This window comes from Myotis daubentonii, chromosome 10 (genome assembly GCF_963259705.1).
Source record: "Myotis daubentonii chromosome 10, mMyoDau2.1, whole genome shotgun sequence".
Lineage (NCBI taxonomy): Eukaryota > Metazoa > Chordata > Mammalia > Chiroptera > Vespertilionidae > Myotis > Myotis daubentonii.
Genome location: NC_081849.1, coordinates 74,883,613 through 74,906,668, shown reverse-complemented (window position 1 = coordinate 74,906,668; position 23,056 = coordinate 74,883,613). Strand labels below are relative to the sequence as shown.

Here is a 23,056-nt window from a genome sequence, read left to right as displayed (position 1 = left end):
CAATTATTCCTTCTCCAGAATCTTAGCCCCTCCTGTTCTTATTGCTTCTGCAGCTCTTCAGTACATTTAAGCAGATGACTTTTTTTTTTTAATCAAACTTTTTAGTTCTTACAAAGAGACTGTTCTACCCTAACTGGATTGGATAACATAGTCATGCTCCACCATTGCTCAGGTTCCTCTAGTGCAGTGGTCGGCAAACTGTGGCTCGCAAGCCACATGGGGCTCTTTGGCCCCTTGAGTGTGGCTCTTCCACAAAATACCGACTTCTGCGCGTGGGCCACGAAGTTTCAATCGCACTGTACATGCGCGCCCGCACATGGTATTTTGTGGAAGAGCCACACTCAAGGGGCCAAAGAGCCACATGTGGCTAGGGAGCCGCAGTTTGCTGACCACTGCTCTAGTGGGGCCTTTAAGCCAGAATAAATAAAGCAAAAAAAAATTAGAATAGTATGTATCTTAGATATGATTTATTATAAAAAAGAAACAAAATGAATGCTACATTGGGAAGTTATTTGATTTACTGGAGGTTACACAGCACAAGTGTAGCTGCCACTCAACTTATTCCTTTAAACTTTAAATCTGGGGTACTGACCAGGTAAGATACTTCAGTGCACAGAACCTAGAGCAGGGGTCCTCAAACTACAGCCCGCAGGCCACATGCGGCCCGCCGAAAACACTTATCCGGCCCGCCGGGTGTTTGCCACCGCTGTGTGCATAGGAATTTGTTCATAGTTTTTTTTTAAACTATAGTCCGGCCCTCCAGCCGTCTGAGGGACAGTGAACTGGCCCCCTGTTTAAAAAGTTTGAGGACCCCTGACCTAGAGCGTCTTTGAGAAACTCAACATAGCACCCTAGGATTTAAGTTCTTGCCTCTGATCAACAGTATGAAGTTGAATGCTTAAAATCTTGAATTCCCAGGTTTGTTTAAGCTAATTTTTTAATTGTAATGGTCAGCTTTTGCCTTCTACCTTAATTTTATTTATATATTTCATTGTGAGGTACCCTTGTGTCCCATGTGCAGTGTACACGAGATTTTTTTTTTCTTTTAATAGCAAGTTTAATAATTACTATGAAGCAGTTTCATCTTAACTTTGGAATTTAGACAAAATACTGTATAAAATTTATAATAACCTTTTGTTGTAACATTAGTAGTTTATAAATTTGTGTTAAGCAAATTACATTTTCTCTAATTCTTAAGCATTCCATTTTTTAAAAGAAATATTTGGATATAGGTTAATTTTTTACCTAGATATTAGGACAGATATATTCTAGATAGTAATTGACATTAAAATGTCAAAAATTAATGTATCATTTAAGATTGCTTAGAAAATAATAAACACTTGCACCTTGATTGTGGAGGTCTACACATGTTGGTTAAAAATAGTCATACATTTTCACATTTGATTTCACAAAAGCAACAAAAAGTCTTTTTTCCTCAATCCAGGAGAAAATTATTCCATATTTATTACGATTGCGACAAATTAAGGATGAAACTCTTCAGGCTGCAGTTAGAGAAATTTTGGCTTTAATTGGCTATGTGGATCCAGTGAAAGGAAGAGGAATCCGAATTCTCACAATTGACGGTGGAGGAACAAGGTAAGAATAGAAAAATGATTTTTAAAAACTATAGCTCCAACCTGGCTGTTGTTGCTCACTGGTTAGAGCGTTAGCCTGTGCACCAAAGGGTCAGGGGTCAATGCCTGGTCAAGGTCATGTACCTAGGTTGCAGGTTCAATCCCTGGCCCTGGTTAGGGTGAGTGTGGGAAGCAACTAGTCGATGTGTCCCTCTCAAATTGATGTTTCCCTCTCTGTCCCCCTTCTTCTCTCTGAAATTCAATGGGAAAAAAAATCCTCATTTGAGGATCAACAAAAAAATAACACAAAAAAACTATAGTTCCAATTCAGTCATAGTAATGTTTTTAAACTAATTTGGTATAATTATATCATTACAAAATCAAATTTTTTAAATAAAAGATGAAATAGGTTTTTTTTAATTTACTTCTTTATCAATCTCAAAGCTTCTTTAACATATCTGAATTTCTTTAACCTAGTATTTATATTTTATTTGGTCTTTTCAGACATTTTGGGTAGTTTAGGACAGTTTATCAACCAAGATTCTCTTAAAATCTTGGCAGTGTTTTATAATGTTTGCTTTCTTATATTTGTCTTACCCATATGTCAACTAGTCATTTGGTAAAGTAATGTTTATAAAAGAATTTTTTAAAAATATATTTTTATTGATTTCAGAGAGGAAGGGAGAGATAAAAACATCAGTGATGAAAAAGAATCATTGAACGGCTTCCTCCTGCATGCCCTCATTGGGGATCCAGCCTGCAACACGGGCATATACCTTGACCGGGAATAGAAGCGTGACCTCCTGCCTGGTTCATAGGTTGACGCTCAGTCACTGAGCGACACCACTGGGCTAAATATAGCCTTTTTAAATAGTTTCTCCTCATTATACAAGTAAAACTTGGGAGAAAAATATATAAACAAATCATAGCTCAATTTCAAGATTATTTTTAATATTTTTATTCAAATATTTTTCTATGACATATATACGTTTTATTTCATTTTTATAAGTAATGGAGGTCACATTATTAAACATATTTTTCTTCAGCATTATCTTTAATTCTTCATGTCTCACCTTGAATTCATAATGTGTATCTCTTATAAGCCATCTTATGTACTCGTATTACTCTTCAAATCCACATTACTTCTTGCAATTAAAAAAAAAAAATCAACATTTTTGATTTTTTACTTGAATCTTACAGTATTTTCTGGTGACTTCCTTTTCACAGTATCAAAGCACAATTTGGCACTCCAAATTTTATTTTGTGGTGTCTGGCTACCATTGTGTTCCAGGACTTCTCTACCTCACACCTTGTGTTGGGATTATAGTGCTTAATTATTTCTGTATATTCTCCTAGTATTAAGAATTATCCACATTCTAGAGAGCATTGTGCTAAGTGAAATAAATCAGACAAAGACAAATACCATATGATTTCAATTACATGTGGAATCTAAAAAACACAATGAACACACAAAACAAACTGATGGTTGCTGAATGGGAGGTGGTTAGGGGAATGGGTGAAAAGGTAAAAGGATTTACAAGTACAAATTGGTAGTTACAAAATAGTCACAGGGATGTAAAATACAGCATAGGAAATATAGTAAAAAATATTGTAATAACTATGGTATCAGGTAGGTTACCAGATTTATCAGGGTGAGCACTTTGTAAGTTACATAATACCTAATCACTGTTTTCACACAGGACACTAACATAATATTGTACATCAACTATAATTGAAGAATAAATTTTTTAAAATAAAAAAAATTATCAACTTGTTACATTCACCCTGAATTCGCCTACACTTCCTAGACTATTTCATCGTTCATATTCATTATGAAGCTATTTGCCACCTTTGGCAAGAATCCAGAAATGAATAAAGCCAGTAGCATAAATTAATACATCCTTAATGTAGAGTATTGTCCTAATATTGTTAAGTTTTAAAAAATGAATAAAAGCTTAAAAAATAAGACAAAATATATAAAACAAAGCCATATAGAAGCATCAGTGACCAGCTACATTGGTGAGAGAAGAAACCAATATATGGCCTCCCAAACTGGTGAGTGGAGGCTTTAAGTATTTTCCCAGTTGGGGTATATATTTTTAATCTTACATTGGATTATCTTTGTAGTATAGATACTAGTATAAATTTAAAGACGTGCAGCTATAGCACAGGTTTTGTACCATTACTTAGCTATTGGATATTCAGCCCTGGCCAGTGTGGCTCAGTTGGTTGGAGCATCCTCCCAATCACGAAATGGTGGTGGGTTTGATTCCTGGTCAGGGCACATGCCTAGGTTTCAGGTTCAATCCCTGGTCCAAGCATGTGTGGGAGGCAACCAATCAATGTTTCTCTCTCACATCAATGTTTTTTCTCTCTCTCCCTTCCTCTTGCAAAGTCAATAAAAGCATATCCTCGGGTGAGGATTTAAAAAAAAAAAAGGAAATATCAGATATTCAAAAGTTACCTTAAAAACTTAAGCAACTTTTACTGATGCTAAATTGTATTACTAGTTTTCAAGTTTGCATATAAGCTAGAAATGCCATTTTTAGGATTGTTTTGTTCAATAACTTAGCTTTCCTTGAAACATGAATTCTCATTTTGTCTTTATCTTTTCTGTAGGGGTTTGGTTGCTCTTCAGACACTGAGAAAATTAGTTGAGCTTACTCAGAAGCCAGTTCACCAGCTGTTTGATTACATCTGTGGTGTAAGCACAGGTAATTATCATTATGGGAATGCTACATCCCCAGCAGTGCATTAAGAAAAAGAACATTAAGGACTTATATTCAAGATCATTCTTTGAAATAATGGGTATTAATTTCATGTTTTGATGAATAATCCTTTGGTTTACCTAATTAACTTTTAAAAATATTTATTGGGAATAAATTAACATTAAGAGAATAGTTTGTACTGCGTTGTCTAATATTTTTTAAAAAGTCACAGTGACCAGTTATGAGTTATGAATTATTGCCTTATGGTATAGTCACCTTCAGTGATGAAATGTAAGGAAAGTAGGTACTTAAGTTGTACTTCAACCAATAGAATATTAAAGATGGATAAGATTGTACTTAGTTGTGAGAGGTGTCCCTCTGCGAGGCACTATTCTTAGTAGGTGGGTGCTCATGAAAGAGAATTTTAAGTCACAGAGATTTACTCATGGCATAGAATATCAGTTTATTTATTTATTTATTTATTTTATTGCTTAAAGTATTACAAAGGGTATTACATATGTATCCATTTTATCCCCCCGCGCTAGACAGTCCCCTAGCCTCCCCTATCACCCAGTGTCTTATGTCCATTGGTTATGCTTATATGCATGCATACAAGTCCTTTAGTTGATCTCTTACCCCCCTACCTCCTGCCCCCCAACCCTCCCCGGCCTTCCCGCTGCAGTTTGACAATCTGTTTGAGGCAGCTCTGCCTCTGTATCTATTATTGTTCAAAAGTTTATAATGGTCTCTATTGTCCATGAATGAGTGAGATCATGTGGTATTTTTCCTTCATTGACTGGCTTATTTCACTTAGCATAATGCTCTCCAGTTCCATCCATGATGTTGCAAATGGTAAGAGTTCCTTCCTTTTTACAGCAGCATAGTATTCCATCGTGTAGATGTACCACAGTTTTCTAATCCATTCATCTACTGATGGGCACTTAGGCTGTTTCCAGATCTTAGCTATGGTGAATTGTGCTGCTATGAACATAGGGAATATCAGTTTATGAAATATGTACATTTCTGTTTTAACCACAATATATCTTTTCCATTGTTTTCTAGTTTATGTTAAACTTAATTTATAATACAGTACTTTTTTCCATTTTGTATATTCTAATGTAGAAATTTTGTTTCATAATTTCTGAAAAGTTAATAAATTTATACTTAATTCAAGGTAACGTACTTACCAGTTTGATAAAATTCAGTTTTTTAAATGTCTGCTCATCTTCATAGTAGTTCTGCTTAAGAGGAAAGGAACTTACATTTTTGGCAAGTTATTTCTTATGTTAATTACAACTTTTCCACAAATTGAAAAATAGCAATTTCTATTATATACTTATGCCATACAGTGCATGCTATCTTACCTTTATTAGAATAAGACTTTTACTGTAATAAAACATATGAAATATTTAAAATACATTATGATAATAATTTTCTGGGGTTTTTTTGTTTTGTTTTGTGTTTTTTCTTTCTTTGCAATCTCAAAGCAAGCAGTGATGCTATACAGGTCTTTGCTTTGCCCCACCCTCTTCCCATTCCCTTAACCTTTCTCCAGTTTCTTGTTAGTTCAGGATTAGGGTAATTATGTACACTAGGTGGCAGTGTGTCCTACCAATTGCAGCTAGGATATGAAATCTGCTGTTTAAAAGGACATCCCAGAGACCTAATTTCTTTAATTACATTGGTTCCCAGGACCAATCTGAAGAAGCAGTTTTTTAATGAATTGGCAAATTGTTAAGTATACTGTATTCTGTGACCAAAACTAAGTAATTTATTAAGGTTAGAAAGGATATTCTCTACCACAACATCTTAATTATATATCTTAATTAATGTAATGTAAAATAACACATTTTTATATGTTTTTAAATTGTCATTATCATCATTGGTTGCCATTTATGTATCCTTACTGAGGCCTAGTAAATAAATCCCTTTACATCTGTTATCCTAATATAAGAACTTTATAAATTTTAGTTGTTGTAATTACCCTTATTTTTTAGATGAAAAAAATAGGACTCTGATAGGTTAAGTAGTTTGTCCCAGGTGACACAGTTTGAAAGTATCAAAGGCAGAGTTTTAACAAAGTCAGTAATTCAGAATATCTTATAGTATTATATCATCAACACTGACAAAAACAAAAGATTTTTTCTTTCAGGTGCTATATTAGCATTCATGCTGGGATTCTTTCATATGCCCCTGGATGAATGTGAAGAACTTTATCGAAAATTAGGAACGGATGTGTTTTCACAAAATGTCATTGTTGGGACAGTCAAAATGAGTTGGAGCCATGCATTTTATGACAGTCAAACATGGGAAAATATTCTTAAGTAAGTTATAATTATTCTTTTTAAAAAACATTTTGATGATCTAGGTAACATGTGCATATTAATTTGAAAAAATTCTGAAAAATATAAAATTAAATTATTGATCCTACTAGTTAGATATAATCACTCTTAATATTTTGGTGAATCTATTCTAGTCACTATTTTCTTGAGTTCATGCATGTGAGATTTTCATGTAAAAGTTGCAATTGCCTTTTTAAAATTTGAGACTATATTGTATATACACCATGTTTTGCATCCTATTGTTTTTACTTACCACATTAGTCTTTCTCCAGAGTCATTAACAGGTATTCTTTTAAAATACTAATTTTTAAACATTTTTTTCCTAAAACACAACAAAGCATTATACTCACTTTCCAAAAATGAAAGCCCCAGTGCAAAAGTACTTATCAAGCCTCCTATTTATTTATTTATTTATTTATTTAAATTCAAAGTGAATTGACAGCAATACACCATAAATTCTTTTTGACACTCACCAAAATTGTTACCTGGTAAACCGGCGTTTTGTAACAAAGTACAGAAAGCTTGGTAATATTAAATCACAGAGAACTAGAGAAAAATACTATGGCAAACTATAATGGACATGATATCCATAAAAAATTTTCCCAGTCTTTTTTGTAATGCACAGTACAATTGCTACATGGCAAATAAGTGTAGAATAGAAGTAAAAGCAAAAACAAACAAACCATAGAAAGAAAGCCACAAGTCTAAAATGGTTAGTTAACAGTTCAAACTCCATAATCAAATCTATCATTGGGTTCATTAAAACAAATCCTCCTACACTTTGCTGTGTATGATTCAGCTTTTACCTTACATGAACCAAGTTTAAAATTAGTAGTAGAGATTGTAAAAATTAAAAGCTTTTGCTAATGGTATGCCTGCTGATGTTCAGTTGACCAAAGCCACTCTAACTCAGCGTTATGTGGAAAGGAACTATATACAGGGATATAGATATCGGGAAGTGTGATTCATTGGGGAGCATTATTATTATAATCTGCCACACCTACTCTCTGGACTTTTTCTTTTTTTCTCTCATTGTTTATTTTTATCGGTGTTTTCTGTGATTATTTTATTTTAGGGACTTTTTAATTATAGCATCAGTAAAATCTAGAAATGTTGAAACTTTTTTTGTTTTATCTCTGTGAAATAAACAATGTTCCTGACTTTATTTTTGAATTTATATTTATAACTTAATTCACTAAGCATTTCAGTTCAGTTAATAAATCAAGGTCTAAACAAAAAGCAAATGCGAATTTTGCTTAAACTGTGAAAGCAGCTTCTAGATTTCTATGAAAAGATAAAGTGAAATACAGTGGGGCCCTGACTTACGAGTTTAATTCGTTCCGTGATGGAGCTCGTAACTCAAATTACTCATATGTCAAATCAGAAAGTGAACGAGTGAGACACGTGATGCTGGGCTGATGTTGTGGCGTTCACTGTGATATTCGCTACGCCAACTAGCTGTGGGGTATCTGAAGCTGGCTCATAACCCGAATTTTAGCTTGCAACTAAAAGCAAAAAATCGGCCGAGAGACGGCTTGTATCTCGAAAAACTCGTTAGTGAGGACACTCGTAATTTTATCCTTTACATTGATCTTCATGCAGAAGATCATAGGTCAAGTTGAGAAAGACAAAGATCTTGTCCGTTTTAGAAAGTATTTTACTTTGATATTTTTAAAAGATTGTGAAGGGTAGGTCACTACCTAATTTGTAAATACTACCCTTAGGTGAATTCACTAACATTCTAGTTGAAAAATATGAGTATCTTTTGAGGAAAATGTATTTGTCTTATGGAGGCAGGTTGGTAAAAAACATAGTTTTTATATTCAACTAGAGGCCAGGTACACAAAATTCATGTGTGGGTACGGTCCCTAGGCCTGGCCTGCAATCAGGGCCATCTTCCCCAGCTTCCTGCAGTTGGACTCACCCCTCTCCCCCATCCACCCCTGGTTTCCCCATCACCATCAGGAGATAGGTGCCGGACCGCCAGGGGAAGGGACCGAGAGGTAGGCTGTTCCCGCCTGCTCCCTGGCCCCGCCCCTGCCTCAGGTGGCCATCAGGCGATCGGAGCCTGCTGGCTGGGGAAAGGGACCAAGAGATGGTCAGTGAGCCTCATAGTGACTGGTCCAGCGGTCATTCTGGTCATTCTGCTGTTAGGGTCAATTTGCACATTACCCTTTTATTATATAGGATACAAGGGGAAAACATAATTTTTAAGTCAGGAAATAATCTGCACTGAAATAAAATTCCCCTATAATGAACTTGTAAAAATTGCTGCCCAAAGCACAATTTCTGTAATGTTGCAGTAATTCAAATGCCAACTCAGATGACTTAACAAATATTTTTTGTGGGGTGACATTGACTCTGTATTGCTAATACAAGCTTAAAGGCTGACTGTCCTGATGTGGGTTTTGGACTACTCTAACCAGCCCACCCATCCTACAGTCCAGCCTCAGCACAGCAGCTTTATTCTGTCAGGAGGACTCTGGAAACAACAAATTGATTCTGCCTCTGTGCCTTTCCCCTCGTAGGTCCTGACTTTGAATGTGTTACTTGCCATGTTTTGGAGTCCTTTTCAAGCTACACCTCCATGCATCTTTCCCAGATACTACAGTAGATACTTGTAGTTTGAGTAATAAATTAATAAATACTAACCACATATTGTTTCATATACATTAATTGGATGATAAGCCTCCTAGAGGAGATTCATATACTTTTTTTTAAATTTGGTTCCTCAGCACTTCGATAAAACCATGCGCAAACAGTGATTGCATAGCATATATTCCCTAATGTTAGGAGATAATTTTGATATAATTTATTTCTTCTCCTTTAATAAAGGGATAAAATGGGCTCTTCACTAATGATTGAAACAGCAAGAGACCCCACCTGTCCTAAGGTAAGTTTCAAGTATATAACACCTCGTTGGAATTGAAGGTTAGGTGAAAATAATTACGCTAAGGCCCTTTACTAAAGGAAAAATTTCTTAGGAACCTCTTTTTAAGGGTTATATTGTTCATTATATATTGAGTAATTCTATGAAGATATGGGATGTGATCATTAGACCTTTGCTGTATATAGTAAAAGTACAACAAAAGTTTAAGAACATAAAAAAACGAGACTAAAGATAAGGAAGACTTATCATAAGGGTTAATCAAATCCAGTGACTTAAGAAAAATTGTGTCATTTTCTCTCCTAGATTTTTAAAAAGAAATATATATATGTATCTTAGATATATATTATATACAAATGAAATCCCACTTTTAAAAATGTAGTTGTTACTAGAATAAGTCTCAGCATGGCTTCTCTTTTGATTTTGTTTGAAACACAGTGATCTGAGCATTGCTTAAGTTCCATGTTCTTTGATAATACTTACTTGATTAAAGAGTAGGATTTCTGCACCTAGGAATTCCATGCAGTTTGTATTTATTTTTGGATAACAAGCTGAAACCATGAAAAATCAAATACAGCTCCCTCTAGTGCTCTTTCACTCTTGCTTATTTATATTTTCTTTCATACTACTAAATAATATTTAATTTTTACAGATTCCAAATATTGCTGCTTACAATGGATATTATTCACTTTTTAATTTACTAGGTAGCTGCAGTAAGTACCATAGTAAACAGAGGGGTCATACCAAAAGCTTTTGTGTTCAGAAACTATGGTCATTTTCCTGGAATCAACTCTCACTATTTGGGAGGCTGTCAGTACAAAATGTGGCAGGCCATTAGAGCCTCGTCGGCTGCCCCCGGCTACTTTGCAGAGTATGCATTGGGAAGTGATCTTCATCAGGTAAGTTGAGCCTATGGCCTATCTTGTAAACCTTTACATGACTGAAAGGAATTAGCACTTACTACATGTCACTGACCTTATAGAGGCATCCACCGAGGAGACCTTCCTTTTCATGTCTCCATGTGGCAGAAGATGTGCAGTAGAAGCTATTTTTAATTGTTGGCTTTTCTTTAACAAGCTGCCTGGCTTAAAGAGCATATTTTAGGAAAGATTTTTTTTTTTCAGTATTTCATATAAAGTGATTGACATAGCTAATTATGATAGTTTTATTGTTAGAAAAAATGAAGTAGTACATCTGATTGGCTGTCTAAGTGTGGTAAAAATCACAAATGAAGCCCAGTCCCTGGAAATGCAGAATCCAGTCTGTTCGACAGTTTGGGTGATTTTTTAAGATAACTTTTGTTTCAGTTATCACTGACATATTAGTTTCAGGCGTAAAAGTAATTTAGTAATTTATATATAGACAACTACATAATTTACGAAATGATAACCTGATAAGTCTAAAATCCAATTGACACCATACATAGTCATGTAATATTATTGACTCTATTCCCTACGCTATACCTTACATTTAGTGGTCATATTTTGAAAGAGAGGATATAATAATATATTAATAAACACTTAAATTAGCTATGTTCCAGACACTTATATAGTTCTTTGCATGTATTATCTCATTTAACCATCACTGCTTATGAAATAGAGTTAGTTCCATTTTACAAATTAAAAATTTGTATCTTAATAAAGGGTAAGCATCGACTAGGATCACAACCGTTAAGTGACAAGATGCTTTCAATAATTATACTGTTTTAAAATTTAGGACTAAATGATATATAAAGTTGAATATTATTTCTGTTTCTCATAATTTATTATTTTTCTATTATATAGACTCATTTACTTATCATAAATTTTTTTCTCTGTTAAGTTTTTCCCACTATGGAAATTTTAACTCATAACTTATACTAAGTATTAAGGCAATAAAAGTTTTGAGCTGATACTTCTGAAATATATGTATTTTTATATATGCTTAATTTTTTACATGATATCCCACTTAATATTAGTCTCATTTGATCCAGTCTGTAGCCTTTCCTCTTTAGTCACTGATGTATGGTATGTTTTCTTTATTTGTTATTCAGATATATGTTAAGAAAAACACTAATACTTTGAAAGAATTTTCAGGTGTTATTCAAAATATACATAAATTATATAGTAACTATATAATTTTAATTTATATGTGTTAATGTTATAGCATTTTTATCAATTTTATCTTTTCCTATATTTTTATATTAGCTTAAATATATTTTAAAATGTTACTGTCAGCTATCTCACATTCTATCTTTGTAGTTAAGAGATTACAGTAGGATTTCTTTTGTCTTTGGAGTAAATTCAGACTTTTTTTGTCAAACCAGTCATTGTTGATTATGTAAGACACCCTTCTCTCCTTTCTCTTTTTTCTTTTACCCCCACTCAGGACAAAAGGTGCTAGCTATAGAGGTTTTCTCACATTGATTTCAGGCCTTATTGGTCAAAATAAAGTTTTTATTTTAATACTAAGGGCCCAGTGCACGAATTCATGCACCTTGAAAGGAACTGTGGGCTGCAAGGCTGCAATGAGCACAGGGGCAGGTCTTGGGCCATTCACCACGCCCCCGCCCAGCCCCGCCTGCTGTTGCCCTTGGTCCCCTCTCTACCAGCAGCCCTGCTCCCACCACCGCCGCTCCCACACACTGCCAGCACCGGCCCCAATCACTCTGCACCATCAGCAGGTGCAAGCGGGGCTGGCTCCATCAGCAGAGGCAATTGGGGCTGGCAGCTGCCACTCACACCCGCTGATGGCACCAACCAATCAGAACCAGCAGCTGCTGCTGTGCCCATCGCCCCTCAGGAGCAGGGGGCAGTGGAGAAGCCCTCAGAGGCATTTGGGGCTGGCAGCTGCCACTCGCACCCGCTGATGGAGCTGAGTGATCAGGACCAGTGCCAGGTGCCGGCTGCAGGTGTGAGTGGGGCTATCACCGGCAGCAGGTATAAGAGGCAGCTGCCAACCTGATCGCCCCTCAGGAGCCAGGGGGAGGTGGAGAACCCCTGAGGGGCAATCAGGGCTGGCAGCAGGTGCAAGTGCTGGGTGGGACCACAGCACACGGGAGCAAAGAATTTTCAGTAACCACCAGAGGCTCACCCCGATGACAACAACCAGTGCCCTGCCTTGGTCTGGCGCCCTGGCCTACCTGCCCCACTATCCCACTGTGGCCGACACCTGCCATGTTCCGCACGCACCCTCTGGTGGTCAGCGTACATCATAGCAACCGGTTCGGTTGTTTCACCGTTTAGTCTATTTGCATATTAGGGTTTTATATATATAGATGTAGCTTGCTCTTTTTAACAACTGTTTCTCCACATTCTTGCCATGTCATAAATGAGAAGTAACAGCGTATTCAAAATGTAATAGTTAAGTCTTACAACTTTAAGATGATTGTCATGCTACAGAATTGCTGTTATGACAAATATTAGTGAAAGTCTCAAATGGTAAATCAGGGCATTTCAGGGCCATATGTTTGTTCCCAGACTTCAAAAGAAGTGACCTAATTTGCTTTCTATCTAAGAAGTAGTAGTTCTAAAGTTTAATTCAACCTTGTAGAATACACATAATAAACCAAAGTAATTTAGTGGTTCTTTTTCCATTTCAGATAGATCAGCGGTTCTCAACCTGTGGGTCGCCAACCTGTGGGTTGCAACCTGTTTGGGGGTTGAACGACCCTTTCACAGGGGTCGCCTAAGACCATCAGAAAACACATATATAATTACATATTGTTTTTGTAATTAATCACTATGCTTTAATTATGTTCAATGTGTAACAATGAAAATACATACTTCATATCAGATATTTACATTACGATTCATAACAGTAGCAAAATTACAGTTATGAAGTAGCAACGAAAATAATTTTATGGTTGGGGGTCACCACAACATGAGGAACTATATTAATGGGTCGCGGCATTAGGAAGGTTGAGAACCACTGAGATAGATCAATGTTATTTCTTTTCATGCTTAGCCATTTTTGTATTGATGCCCATAATCTTTGAATTTAGGTTGAAATAACTTGTATAAATTTTATGTAAAGCACATGACTACGTGTACAAAGAATATGTTTTCATGTAAAACATTGACTTTACTTTAAAAAGATTGGCACATCGAATTTAATAAGAATATTCAAATGGAATCTAGAGTATAAACAAACCTTAAGGACATATTTTTTACTGCATATTCTCTTGCAATATTTGAGGAAGAAATGGGGTATTTTTTTCTTCAAAAGATACTGTGTAAGGTTGATTCGCATATTCTAAGGCATGAATGATATTGGTTGCTTAAACAAAGAAAACATTCAAACAAGTTTCTTTCCAATCTTTCAGTAGTTGCCAAGAAGTTTAAAACTAAAATGTGGAACTTACAATCTTCTTATTTGATAAGTTCTTAGAATATTCAGTTATTTTCATTCTCATTTTTAAAACCCCTTTTGACTGTCATGTCTGACGTGTTTTAATGTAAATTACTTTATATCCTTTCTGGAATTAGGAGAGTGTTATAGATTAATATTCTGTTTAAGCAGTTATTGCAAGTAGGACTATAATTAAGCAGTATGAGAGGTGTGTTTTGGAAGAGCTGTGTATGGAAAAGTAGCCCCCAAATGCCGAAAGAGCTGAGAGATCAAAGAACAAGGCAGATAAGTCCAGCCTTGTAGGTTAAAGAGTTTAATAGGGAACTTCTATACAGAAACACAGTCCTGGCAGTAACAAGACGAAATGGATCCCCTCAGATCATGTGCTTATATCTCTGAAACAATGAGAATGTGTGGGTGATCAAAGGTATATATATGGTGCTGGGAAGTTCTGGTGCCAGAGACAGACAACAAGTTACGAGATCAATAACACTGAGGGCAGCTGGTCCTGGAGAGAACTGAAATCCTGTGATCAGCCAGAGCTCTGTGTACATATTCCAGCACTCACCTGGGCCTCTGGAAATGCTATTCCAGCTTCCACCAGCATCTAGGGGAGACAAGCCACGCTCCCCTTTGATAACAGGACCTTCATTTAAAATATGTGTTGCATTACTGAATGACAATTTAAGGTTATATTTCTCTACCTATTATTGGGTAAGACATTTCAAATTTCTTTTTCAATATACTACTATAGAATTCAGTAATGTCTTATCTTCCAGTAGAAATGGATTGTTTTCTACTCAGTATGTTAGTATTATTTCAGTTAGGGTCTTAATAGAATAAATGACTCTTGGGCCATATTTTCAAGAATAAGTGGGGGTTCGTTGAGTAAAGAAGGAGGCCAGGGAAAGTGTGTTTTGAGATGACAACATGAGCAAAGGCATGAAGGCCAGAGAAGGTGGCTCATTCAGAAAACTGCAAATAATTCACAAATGGCTACATTGTGGGAGTAGAAGATGACCATTTCTGTGAAACTTCAAAATGCAAAATCTTAAATTAATAGGTAAAAGTTACAGGACTTGTATGCATGCATATAAGCATAACCAATGGACACAAGCCACTGGGGGGTAGGGGAAGCCGGGGGAATGTCAAGGGGCGGGGTGGGGGGGGGGGGCGGAGGAGACATATGTAATACTCTTTGTAATACTTTAAGAAAAAAAAAAAAGTTACAGAGAGAAATTTGCACTACATTCTACTACATTTTTATAGTACTCTATCAGCATTTTTTATCCTCTTTTGAATTCTTCAAAATAATATTGGTAATTGATAAATGCTTAGAAGTACAAAATTTGCCTGCTTTGTTTAGGTTATGTCTGCATTATAATGAATGTAATAACTTTAAAATTATACTGTTAAGAAAATTACAGCTTAAGTTTCATTGAATTAATTTGGTTATATTTGACTTGTGAAAGAAGAATTAGCTTTAATTGTTTAGGAGAACCATAATTTTTTTTTTTTTTCAGAGGGGGGCGGAGAGAGAGAGGAACATAAATGATGAGAGAAAATAATTGATCGGTTGCCTCCAGCACACCCCATACTGGGGATCGAGCCCACGACCCCAGCATATGCCCTAATCAGGAATCTAACTGTGACCTCTTGATTTATAGGCCGATGCTCAACCACTGAGCCACACCAGCTGGGCAGAGCCATAATTCTTTTCTTAGGTTTTATATAGGAGCTATATTAACCATTAAACAAGATAATATATCTTAAAAAGTAATTTAATTCATTTCAGTAGTTTTGAGCAAAATGTGCAAAGCAGTCCAAGAAGTTCAAAGAACTTTCATAATAAGAAATGAAAGCTTAATAAGGCCAGTGAGGCCTGTGAGTTTTTGCATGACTTCTTTGTATCTGTGGTATATAAACTCAATTCACCTTAAAGGAACCTTTTGTTTTTAAGTAATATGTTGTTGAATTTATTATATAATCCAGCTTTTCCTATGAGTAAATTTCAAACTGTTTAAAATATAATTTTTCTTTTCATATTTGTAAAATAGCATTTCACTTTTAAGAGTTCTGTATTATATTTTCTTAACTTATATTTTGCAGGATGGAGGTTTGCTTCTGAATAACCCTTCAGCCTTAGCAATGCACGAATGTAAATGTCTTTGGCCAGACGTCCCCCTTGAGTGTATAGTATCCTTAGGCACTGGACGTTATGAGAGTGATGTGAAAAACACCATGACGTCTACAAGCTTGAAAGCCAAACTGTCTAATGTTATCAACAGTGCGACAGATACAGAAGGTTAGTTGTTTGCTATTTTAGAGCACTTTAACTTCTAAAATTCAGCTTTTAGTAGAATATGCTCATGCTAACTGCAAAAAAGTATGTTATGTCTATATTTGTGTAGGCTTAGGAAGCACATGGGAGCAAGTCTTCTGTTTTTATTTCTCCTCACTCATTTCTTCTAAATGACCCTAGAATAGAGGCTATTCTCTATGCGGGAATTAGTGCTACCTTTGCCTACTTACAGTTGGAAAAGTATCTAAACCTGGATTAGCACAAAGGCTTGGTTTGGGGACTATTCTGCCAGTTGCGAAACGGAAAAGAAAAGGAATCAGGTTGGTTCAAATATACACATAACAGTGAGAAAATTAGAATACTTACAGAATTCGATTATTTAGTAACGTGGAGGCCAACTGGAATTAGAATAAGTTCTTCACTCTTCTACCCCAATGATCTAGTCTTCATATAAAAGCTGAAGTGATTTTTTAAAAAACATAAATCATGTTTTTTACCCTGCTCAAAACCCTCCAGGCTTTCTATCACACCTAGAACCAAATCCAGAAATATTATTCACTGAAATTTATAGGCCCTGTAAGACCCAGCTTTTGAATATATCTATTCTTCCCTTTCCCCTCTCAAAATGTGTCCCTTTTATAAAGTGTAGCTGGCTACACTTCCATTTTTTCTGTTCCCCAAACTTGCTAGATCTCTTTATTATTTTATTTTTAAGTCTTATGTGAAGTCAGTTAAATTTTTACAAAGAATTGTTACCACTTAGCTCCTTGCTTTTGAATGTCACTTTTTCCATATTACCATCTTATTAGTTAAGTCCTTAGCCTATGGGAGGATCTTAAACAACCCACTGAGGACTTTCATCTATTAAATGATAACCCAAGAAAAGCTGATATACTGGATTTTTCACTATGTGGAATTTTATTGTCAAGTCAATAAAATATTCTTACTGTAAGCAATCTGAGGGGGAAAAAAGAACTGTAATCAGTAAGTTTCATAATACTTAAACATATACTTTGTGCGGACCCTGTGATGGGCTCATTTGAAATTTTTAAGAAACATGAAATGCTGCTTTTATGTATTTATACTCTAGTTTATGAAGAATTTATATGGATATGCACAGGACCTAAAATAGCCAAGACAGTTTTTAAAAAGAACAAAGTTGCCCTAACTGGTTTGGCTCAGTGGATAGAGCGTCGGCCTGGGGACTGAAAGGTCCCAGGTTCGATTCCGGTCAAGGGCATATACCTTGGTTGTGGGCACATCCCCAGTAGGAGGTGTGCAGGAGGCAGCTGATCGATGTTTCGCTCTCATCGATGTTTCTCACTCTCTATCTCTCTCCCTTCCTCTCTGTAAAAAAATCAATAAAATATATTAAAAAAATAAAAAATAAAAAGAACAAAGTTGGAGTGCTTACATCCTTTGACTTCAAAACTATACAAATACAGTAAGCAAGGGACTGTTATTTGCATAAAGATAGGCATAGGTCAGTGGTATATAAGAGAATACAGAAATAGATCTATACACATAAGTTCAAAAGGCTTTTGATAAAGGTAACTCAATGAGTAAAGGATATTCTTTTCAACAAATGGTACTGGGACAGCCAGATAACTATATTCAAAAAATTGAACCTTGACCATTCTATATACGGAAATTAACTTGAATGGACCATAGACCTAATTATAACAGCTAAAACTGTAAAACTACTAGAAAAAATACCCTGGAGAAAAATCTTAATGGCCTTGATGTTTGTGAAGATTTTTTAGATAGAACACAAAAAGCATGAACCAAAAAAGAAAATTAAGATTTTATCAAATTACAAATTTTGATATTTCAAAGATACTTTTAATAATGAAAAGACAAGGTACAGACTGAAATAAATTTTAGTAAACCATTACCAGAAATATATAATCATATCCAAAATATAGAGAGAATTCTTACCTATAAAAGAAGAAAAAAATTCAGTAAAAAAAAAAATGAGCTCAATATTTGAACAGACATTCCATGAAGAAGATATACAGTGGGGCCTTGACTTACAAGTGTCCCGACTAACGAGTTTTTCGAGATACGAGCCGTCTCTCGGCCGATTTTTTGCTTTGAGTTGCGAGCTAAAGTTCGGGTTACGAGCCAGCTTCAGATACCCCACCGCTAGTTGGCACAGCGAACGTCACAGTGAACGCCACAACATCAGCCCAGCATCACGTGTCTCACTTGTTCACTTTTTGATTTGATATATGAGTAATTTGAGTTACGAGCTCCGTCACGGAACAAATTAAACTCGTAAGTCAAGGCCCCACTGTACAGATGAAAGACGTCTCAGCATCCTGAGTCATTAGGGAAATGAATATTAAAGCCACAAGGTACCACCACACATCCTTTGGTATGGCTAAAATTAAGACTGATAATCCCAAGTTTTGGCAAAAATGTGAAGTAGTGGGAACTCTGGTGTATTGATGGTTGGCATGCAAAATGGTATAGAAAATGGTTTGGAAAACAGTACTGTAGTTCTTTTAAAAAACAAAGAACATACTTTTACCTTATGCCCAGCAATTTCATTCCCGGGAGAAATAGAATCATCGATCCACAAAAATAACTTAGGTATAAATATTTCTAGGAAGATTATTACTAATATCTAAAAACTGAAGAGAACAAGACAGGAGAGAACAAATTATGCTATACTAGAGGCCCGGTGCACAACATTCATGCACTAGGGGCTGGGAGTGGGGTTCCCTCATCCCAGCCTGCACCCTCTCACAGCCCAAGACCCCTTGGGGGATGTCTGCCGCTTTGGCGGGAGAGGTTCCCACCACCTCCACTGCACTTGCTAGCCCCTGAACCCAGCTTCTCGCTGAGCAGTGCTCCCACAGGGGGAGCACACTGACCACCAGGTGCAGTTCCTGCGTTGAGCGTCTGCCCCCTGGTGGTCAGTGCATGTCATAGCGCCATTCTGACGTTTGGTCAATTTGCATATTAGCCTTTTATTGTATAGAACTAGAGGCCTGTTGCAGGAATATTCCTGCAAGATTAGGGCTTCCAGCGGCTGGAGCGAAGCAGAGAGGGGAGCGAAACCCGCTGAGGCGGGCTGTACTCCCACTCCGAGCTGCTGTGGCTGGGTTTCCCCTCCCGCTCCCAGCCTCTCCTGCTGGGTTTCCCCTCCTGCTCCCAGGCGCTGTGGCAGGTTTCCCCTCCTGCTCCCAGCCTCTCCTGCTGGGTTTCCCCTCCTGCTCCCAGGCGCTGTGGCAGGTTTCCCCTCCTGCTCCCAGCCACTCCTAATGGGTTTTCCCTCCCGCTCCCAGGCGCTGCCCCTTCCCCTCCAAGCCGCTGCTCCTCCGGCTCGCAGCCGCTGTGGCTGGGCTTGCCCTCCCGCCTCCCGCCTCCCACCTCCGCAGCCTTGGCTCCGTTTCTGTCCTCGAGGCCTCTACTTAGCTCCCTTCTGTACCGCTTGGCCCTCCATGTTGTCCTCAGTCTTCCCTTGCAACTGGTATATGCAAATTTACTGCCATATTTTAGCTTCTATAATTTAAACACTGTATCTTTTGGAGCTGTTGCTTCAGGAGCTCAGAGCCTGGTGGCGGCAGGTGGGGAACCTTGGCTTCCTCCATCACTGGAGCAAGCAAGCCTCATGTTCTGCTTCAGCTGCCTGGCTGCCGGCCGCCATCTTGGCTGGCAGTTAATTTGCATATCGCCCTGATTAGCCAATGGGAAGGGTAGCGGATGTACAGCTAATTACCATGTTTCTCTTTTATTAGATAGGAGGATTGTATAATGGAATACTAGTCAGCAGTAAAAAGAAAGGAATTATTCATATATGCTACAACATAGATGAATTTCAAAAGCATTTTGCTAAGTAAAAAACGCTTGGCATACAAGGGCTATGATTTTATGTGAAATTCTAGAAGAGAGAATGGTAAGAGGAACCAACTATAAAGAAGCATGATGGAAATTTTTAAGTGATGGAGATGGCCTATGTCATGATTGTTGTGGTGGTTACATTGTATATGTGTCAGAACTTGGCTTTTTCTTAAAATTGGTGAATTTTATTGTGAGTAAATTATGCCTCAATAAAGATAACTCCAGAAATTTTTTTAAAAAAAAAATGGAGGTTGAAAAGGCATTTCAGCAGTGGCTAACAGTATGACCAAAAACAGAGAGAAGAAAGTACTAGAGCAAGTATCCTAATTTAACAGAATTATATGAAGTATTCTGATAGGTGAATTTTATTTTATAGTATATTTATTATTACGGATTCCTTTTCTAAGGTTAATTAGCAGGAATGATAAAATAAGCAAGGCTTTATAATTTTCCTATAAGAATAGAATTCTTTAAGAAGATAACATTGGAGCCCTGGCTGGTTTGGCTCAGTGGATGGAGCATCAGCCTGCGGACTGGAAGGTCCCAGGTTTGATTCCGGTCAAGGGCATGTACCTTGGTTGCAGGCACATCCCCAGTGGGAGGTGTGCAGGAGGCAGCTGATCGATGTTTCTCTCTCATTGATGTTTCTAGCTCTCTATCCCTCTCCCTTCCTGTCTGAAAAATCAATAAAATATATTAAAAATAACATTGGATCACTGTAGAATAACTTTTCTTAACCACCCTATTGTCTCTGTTTGTTTTAACAGAAGTCCATGTAATGCTTGATGGTCTGTTACCTCCCGACACCTATTTTAGATTCAATCCTGTAATGTGTGAAAACATACCTCTAGATGAAAGTCGCAATGAAAAGCTGGATCAACTGCAGTTGGAAGGGTTGAGATACATAGAAAGAAATGAAGAAAAAATGAACAAACTTGCAAAAATTTTACGTCAAGAAAAAACAACTCTGCAGAAAATTAATGACTGGATAAAATTAAAATCTGACATGTATGAAGGCCTTTCATTCTTTTCAAAATTGTGATGAGTGTGTGCGTATAATTCCCATAAATGAAGGCCTGTTGAGAAGATCCACAGACCCAGTGAGAAATCATAGGGTTCAACATGAGTTAACTTTGAAATACTTATGAATTCTGGGGAATCCTGAAAAAGATGGTGCTTGGACTAGCTTGCACAGCACAGAGGCAGAATTTATAAGGGAATTAGGTTTTTATGATGTTAATAATTAGCTATATTTTAAGAATCTTATTGTGCTAGTTTGTTGTTGTAGATATCGATGTTATATTGTTTGATGTTTGAAAATATATTAATATATGCCAAACAACTGAAAAAATATCATACTTGATATTTTTGCTTTAGTCACCATAATCATGTTGAATTTATTTGATCATTGATTTTCTTCCATGTGGAAAAGCTAATTTCTTTTTAAATTTACATCACATGTATTCACGAGCTACATTCTGCTATCCAAATGTTGCCTTTTACTGTAATATCATTTAAACACATACAGAAAAGTGGAATTTTTTCTGTCAAAGTACTTTTACATTGGAAATATGAAAGAACCAGATACAGTTTTCTATTCAAACTTGATTGATTCAAAATCATAGGTGAGATTCCAGTCAATCACTTTTCACCCTTGAAATTTAAAGATAATGCTGTATGTTAACTTTTCTAACTCTAGCTTATTATTCAATGTCATAAAATTAATTTACTAAGAAAATATTCTTATTAACAAAAATAAACTATTGAAATAATTTGTTAAAAGGCTAAAGTCATTTTAAGATTATTATTCGTAATGTAGTTCCCCATTTCTTTGTAGCATTTGATTATACCTATCAAGAGTATGCTTTAAAAAATAAGTTAGGCTTGCCCTAGCTGGTTTGGCTCAGCAGATAGAGTGTTGACCTGCAGGCTAAAGGGTCCTGGGTTTGATTCCAGTCAAGGGCGCATGCCAGGGTTGCAGGCTTGATCCCCAGGAAGGGGCATGCAGGAGGCAGCCAATCAATGATTCTCTTGCATCGATGTTTCCATCTCTCCCTCTACCTTCCTCTCTGAAATCAATAAAATATATATTTAAAAAAAATAAGTTAGGCTTGTTTTACCATATTAACTCCTTTAACTGGATTTCACAGAGGTTAATAACATAAACCAACTTAGATCATTGTTTATACCAACCAAATTCATCTTTGTTGTATTATCTATCTGCCTTCTTAATCCTTATATCATGTTTAGATTTGTCAAGAAAATGAAAAAAAAAAGGTAAGTGTCCTTTGCTTTGTGTGTATGAACTAAAGCTAAAACCACAGTTTCCCAGGTTGTCATGTTGTTCTTTGCTGATTCACAGGATATGGTGTGGTTCAGGGAGTGCTGAGGGGAGCTGAGAGTTTGAATGCTAATCCTGGCTCAAGCTCTAATGCAGAGAGACCCATTTGTGACCTGGAGGAGGGCAGACAGCTTCTTGGTTTCAGATACGTCATTTGTAAAGTGAGGAAAGCTAGCTCTAAAATTTTACTTACTTTTCTTTATGGTAACCTAAAAAGTAAATTCTGAAAATGTACAAGCAAAAGATAGGAAAAGTTGTGAAAATGAATTTTCAGTCCTACACAAGTAAAATACCTGTTCTTTTTAAAGAAACCAAGAAGAGTCTATCTTAGAAATAAAATGTGATTAAATTCTCCAACTCATCAATTATATAAAAATATAGAGTATAAAAATTGTTTTGTTGCTTAGGCCTTGTTGGATGTCTCAGAATTCTTATTTCTGTAATAAATGGCATGCTGGTGATATTTCAGTTCTGTTTTTACTGCAGATATTATTCTTTATTAATAGTACCTCAGATAGAGTTGTCCCTAGAGGCATATGGGCTGACTGGGATTTCCCCTGGGGGTTATAATTACACTGTGTGTTTCTTACCCTCCCAAGCCTCATTTTATTCAGGATAAAGTAGATATCAAAGGATCTTCTGAGTGGAGAAGGATGTCACAAAATGTCTGCCTGCAGTCTGAAGGGATAGAGGAGGATCTTACAACTTTGTTTTGGTTGTATGA

General features: G+C 36.4%; 1 protein-coding gene and 1 long non-coding RNA gene across 5 annotated transcripts in view; both read left to right on the top strand.

The window, feature by feature from the left end:
* The window catches only part of PNPLA8 (patatin like phospholipase domain containing 8), a 34,066-nt gene extending 11,266 nt beyond the window's left edge, over positions 1–22,800 (top strand). For all 4 annotated transcript variants that reach the window (XM_059655719.1, XM_059655718.1, XM_059655720.1 and 1 more), the window contains exons 4-10: positions 1,445–1,596; positions 4,194–4,288; positions 6,435–6,606; positions 9,460–9,517; positions 10,216–10,410; positions 15,950–16,145; positions 20,759–22,800. In XM_059655719.1, the coding sequence (XP_059511702.1) occupies positions 1,445–1,596; positions 4,194–4,288; positions 6,435–6,606; positions 9,460–9,517; positions 10,216–10,410; positions 15,950–16,145; positions 20,759–21,033 (1,143 nt within the window). In that variant the 3' untranslated portion in view covers positions 21,034–22,800. The remainder of the gene's footprint in view (positions 1–1,444; positions 1,597–4,193; positions 4,289–6,434; positions 6,607–9,459; positions 9,518–10,215; positions 10,411–15,949; positions 16,146–20,758) is intronic.
* LOC132211136 (uncharacterized) lies at positions 16,152–18,151 on the top strand. The gene is made up of 2 exons (XR_009447424.1): positions 16,152–17,126; positions 17,233–18,151. It is a non-coding gene; the product is annotated as an uncharacterized LOC132211136 (long non-coding RNA).
* Positions 22,801–23,056: the final 256 nt, after the last annotated feature.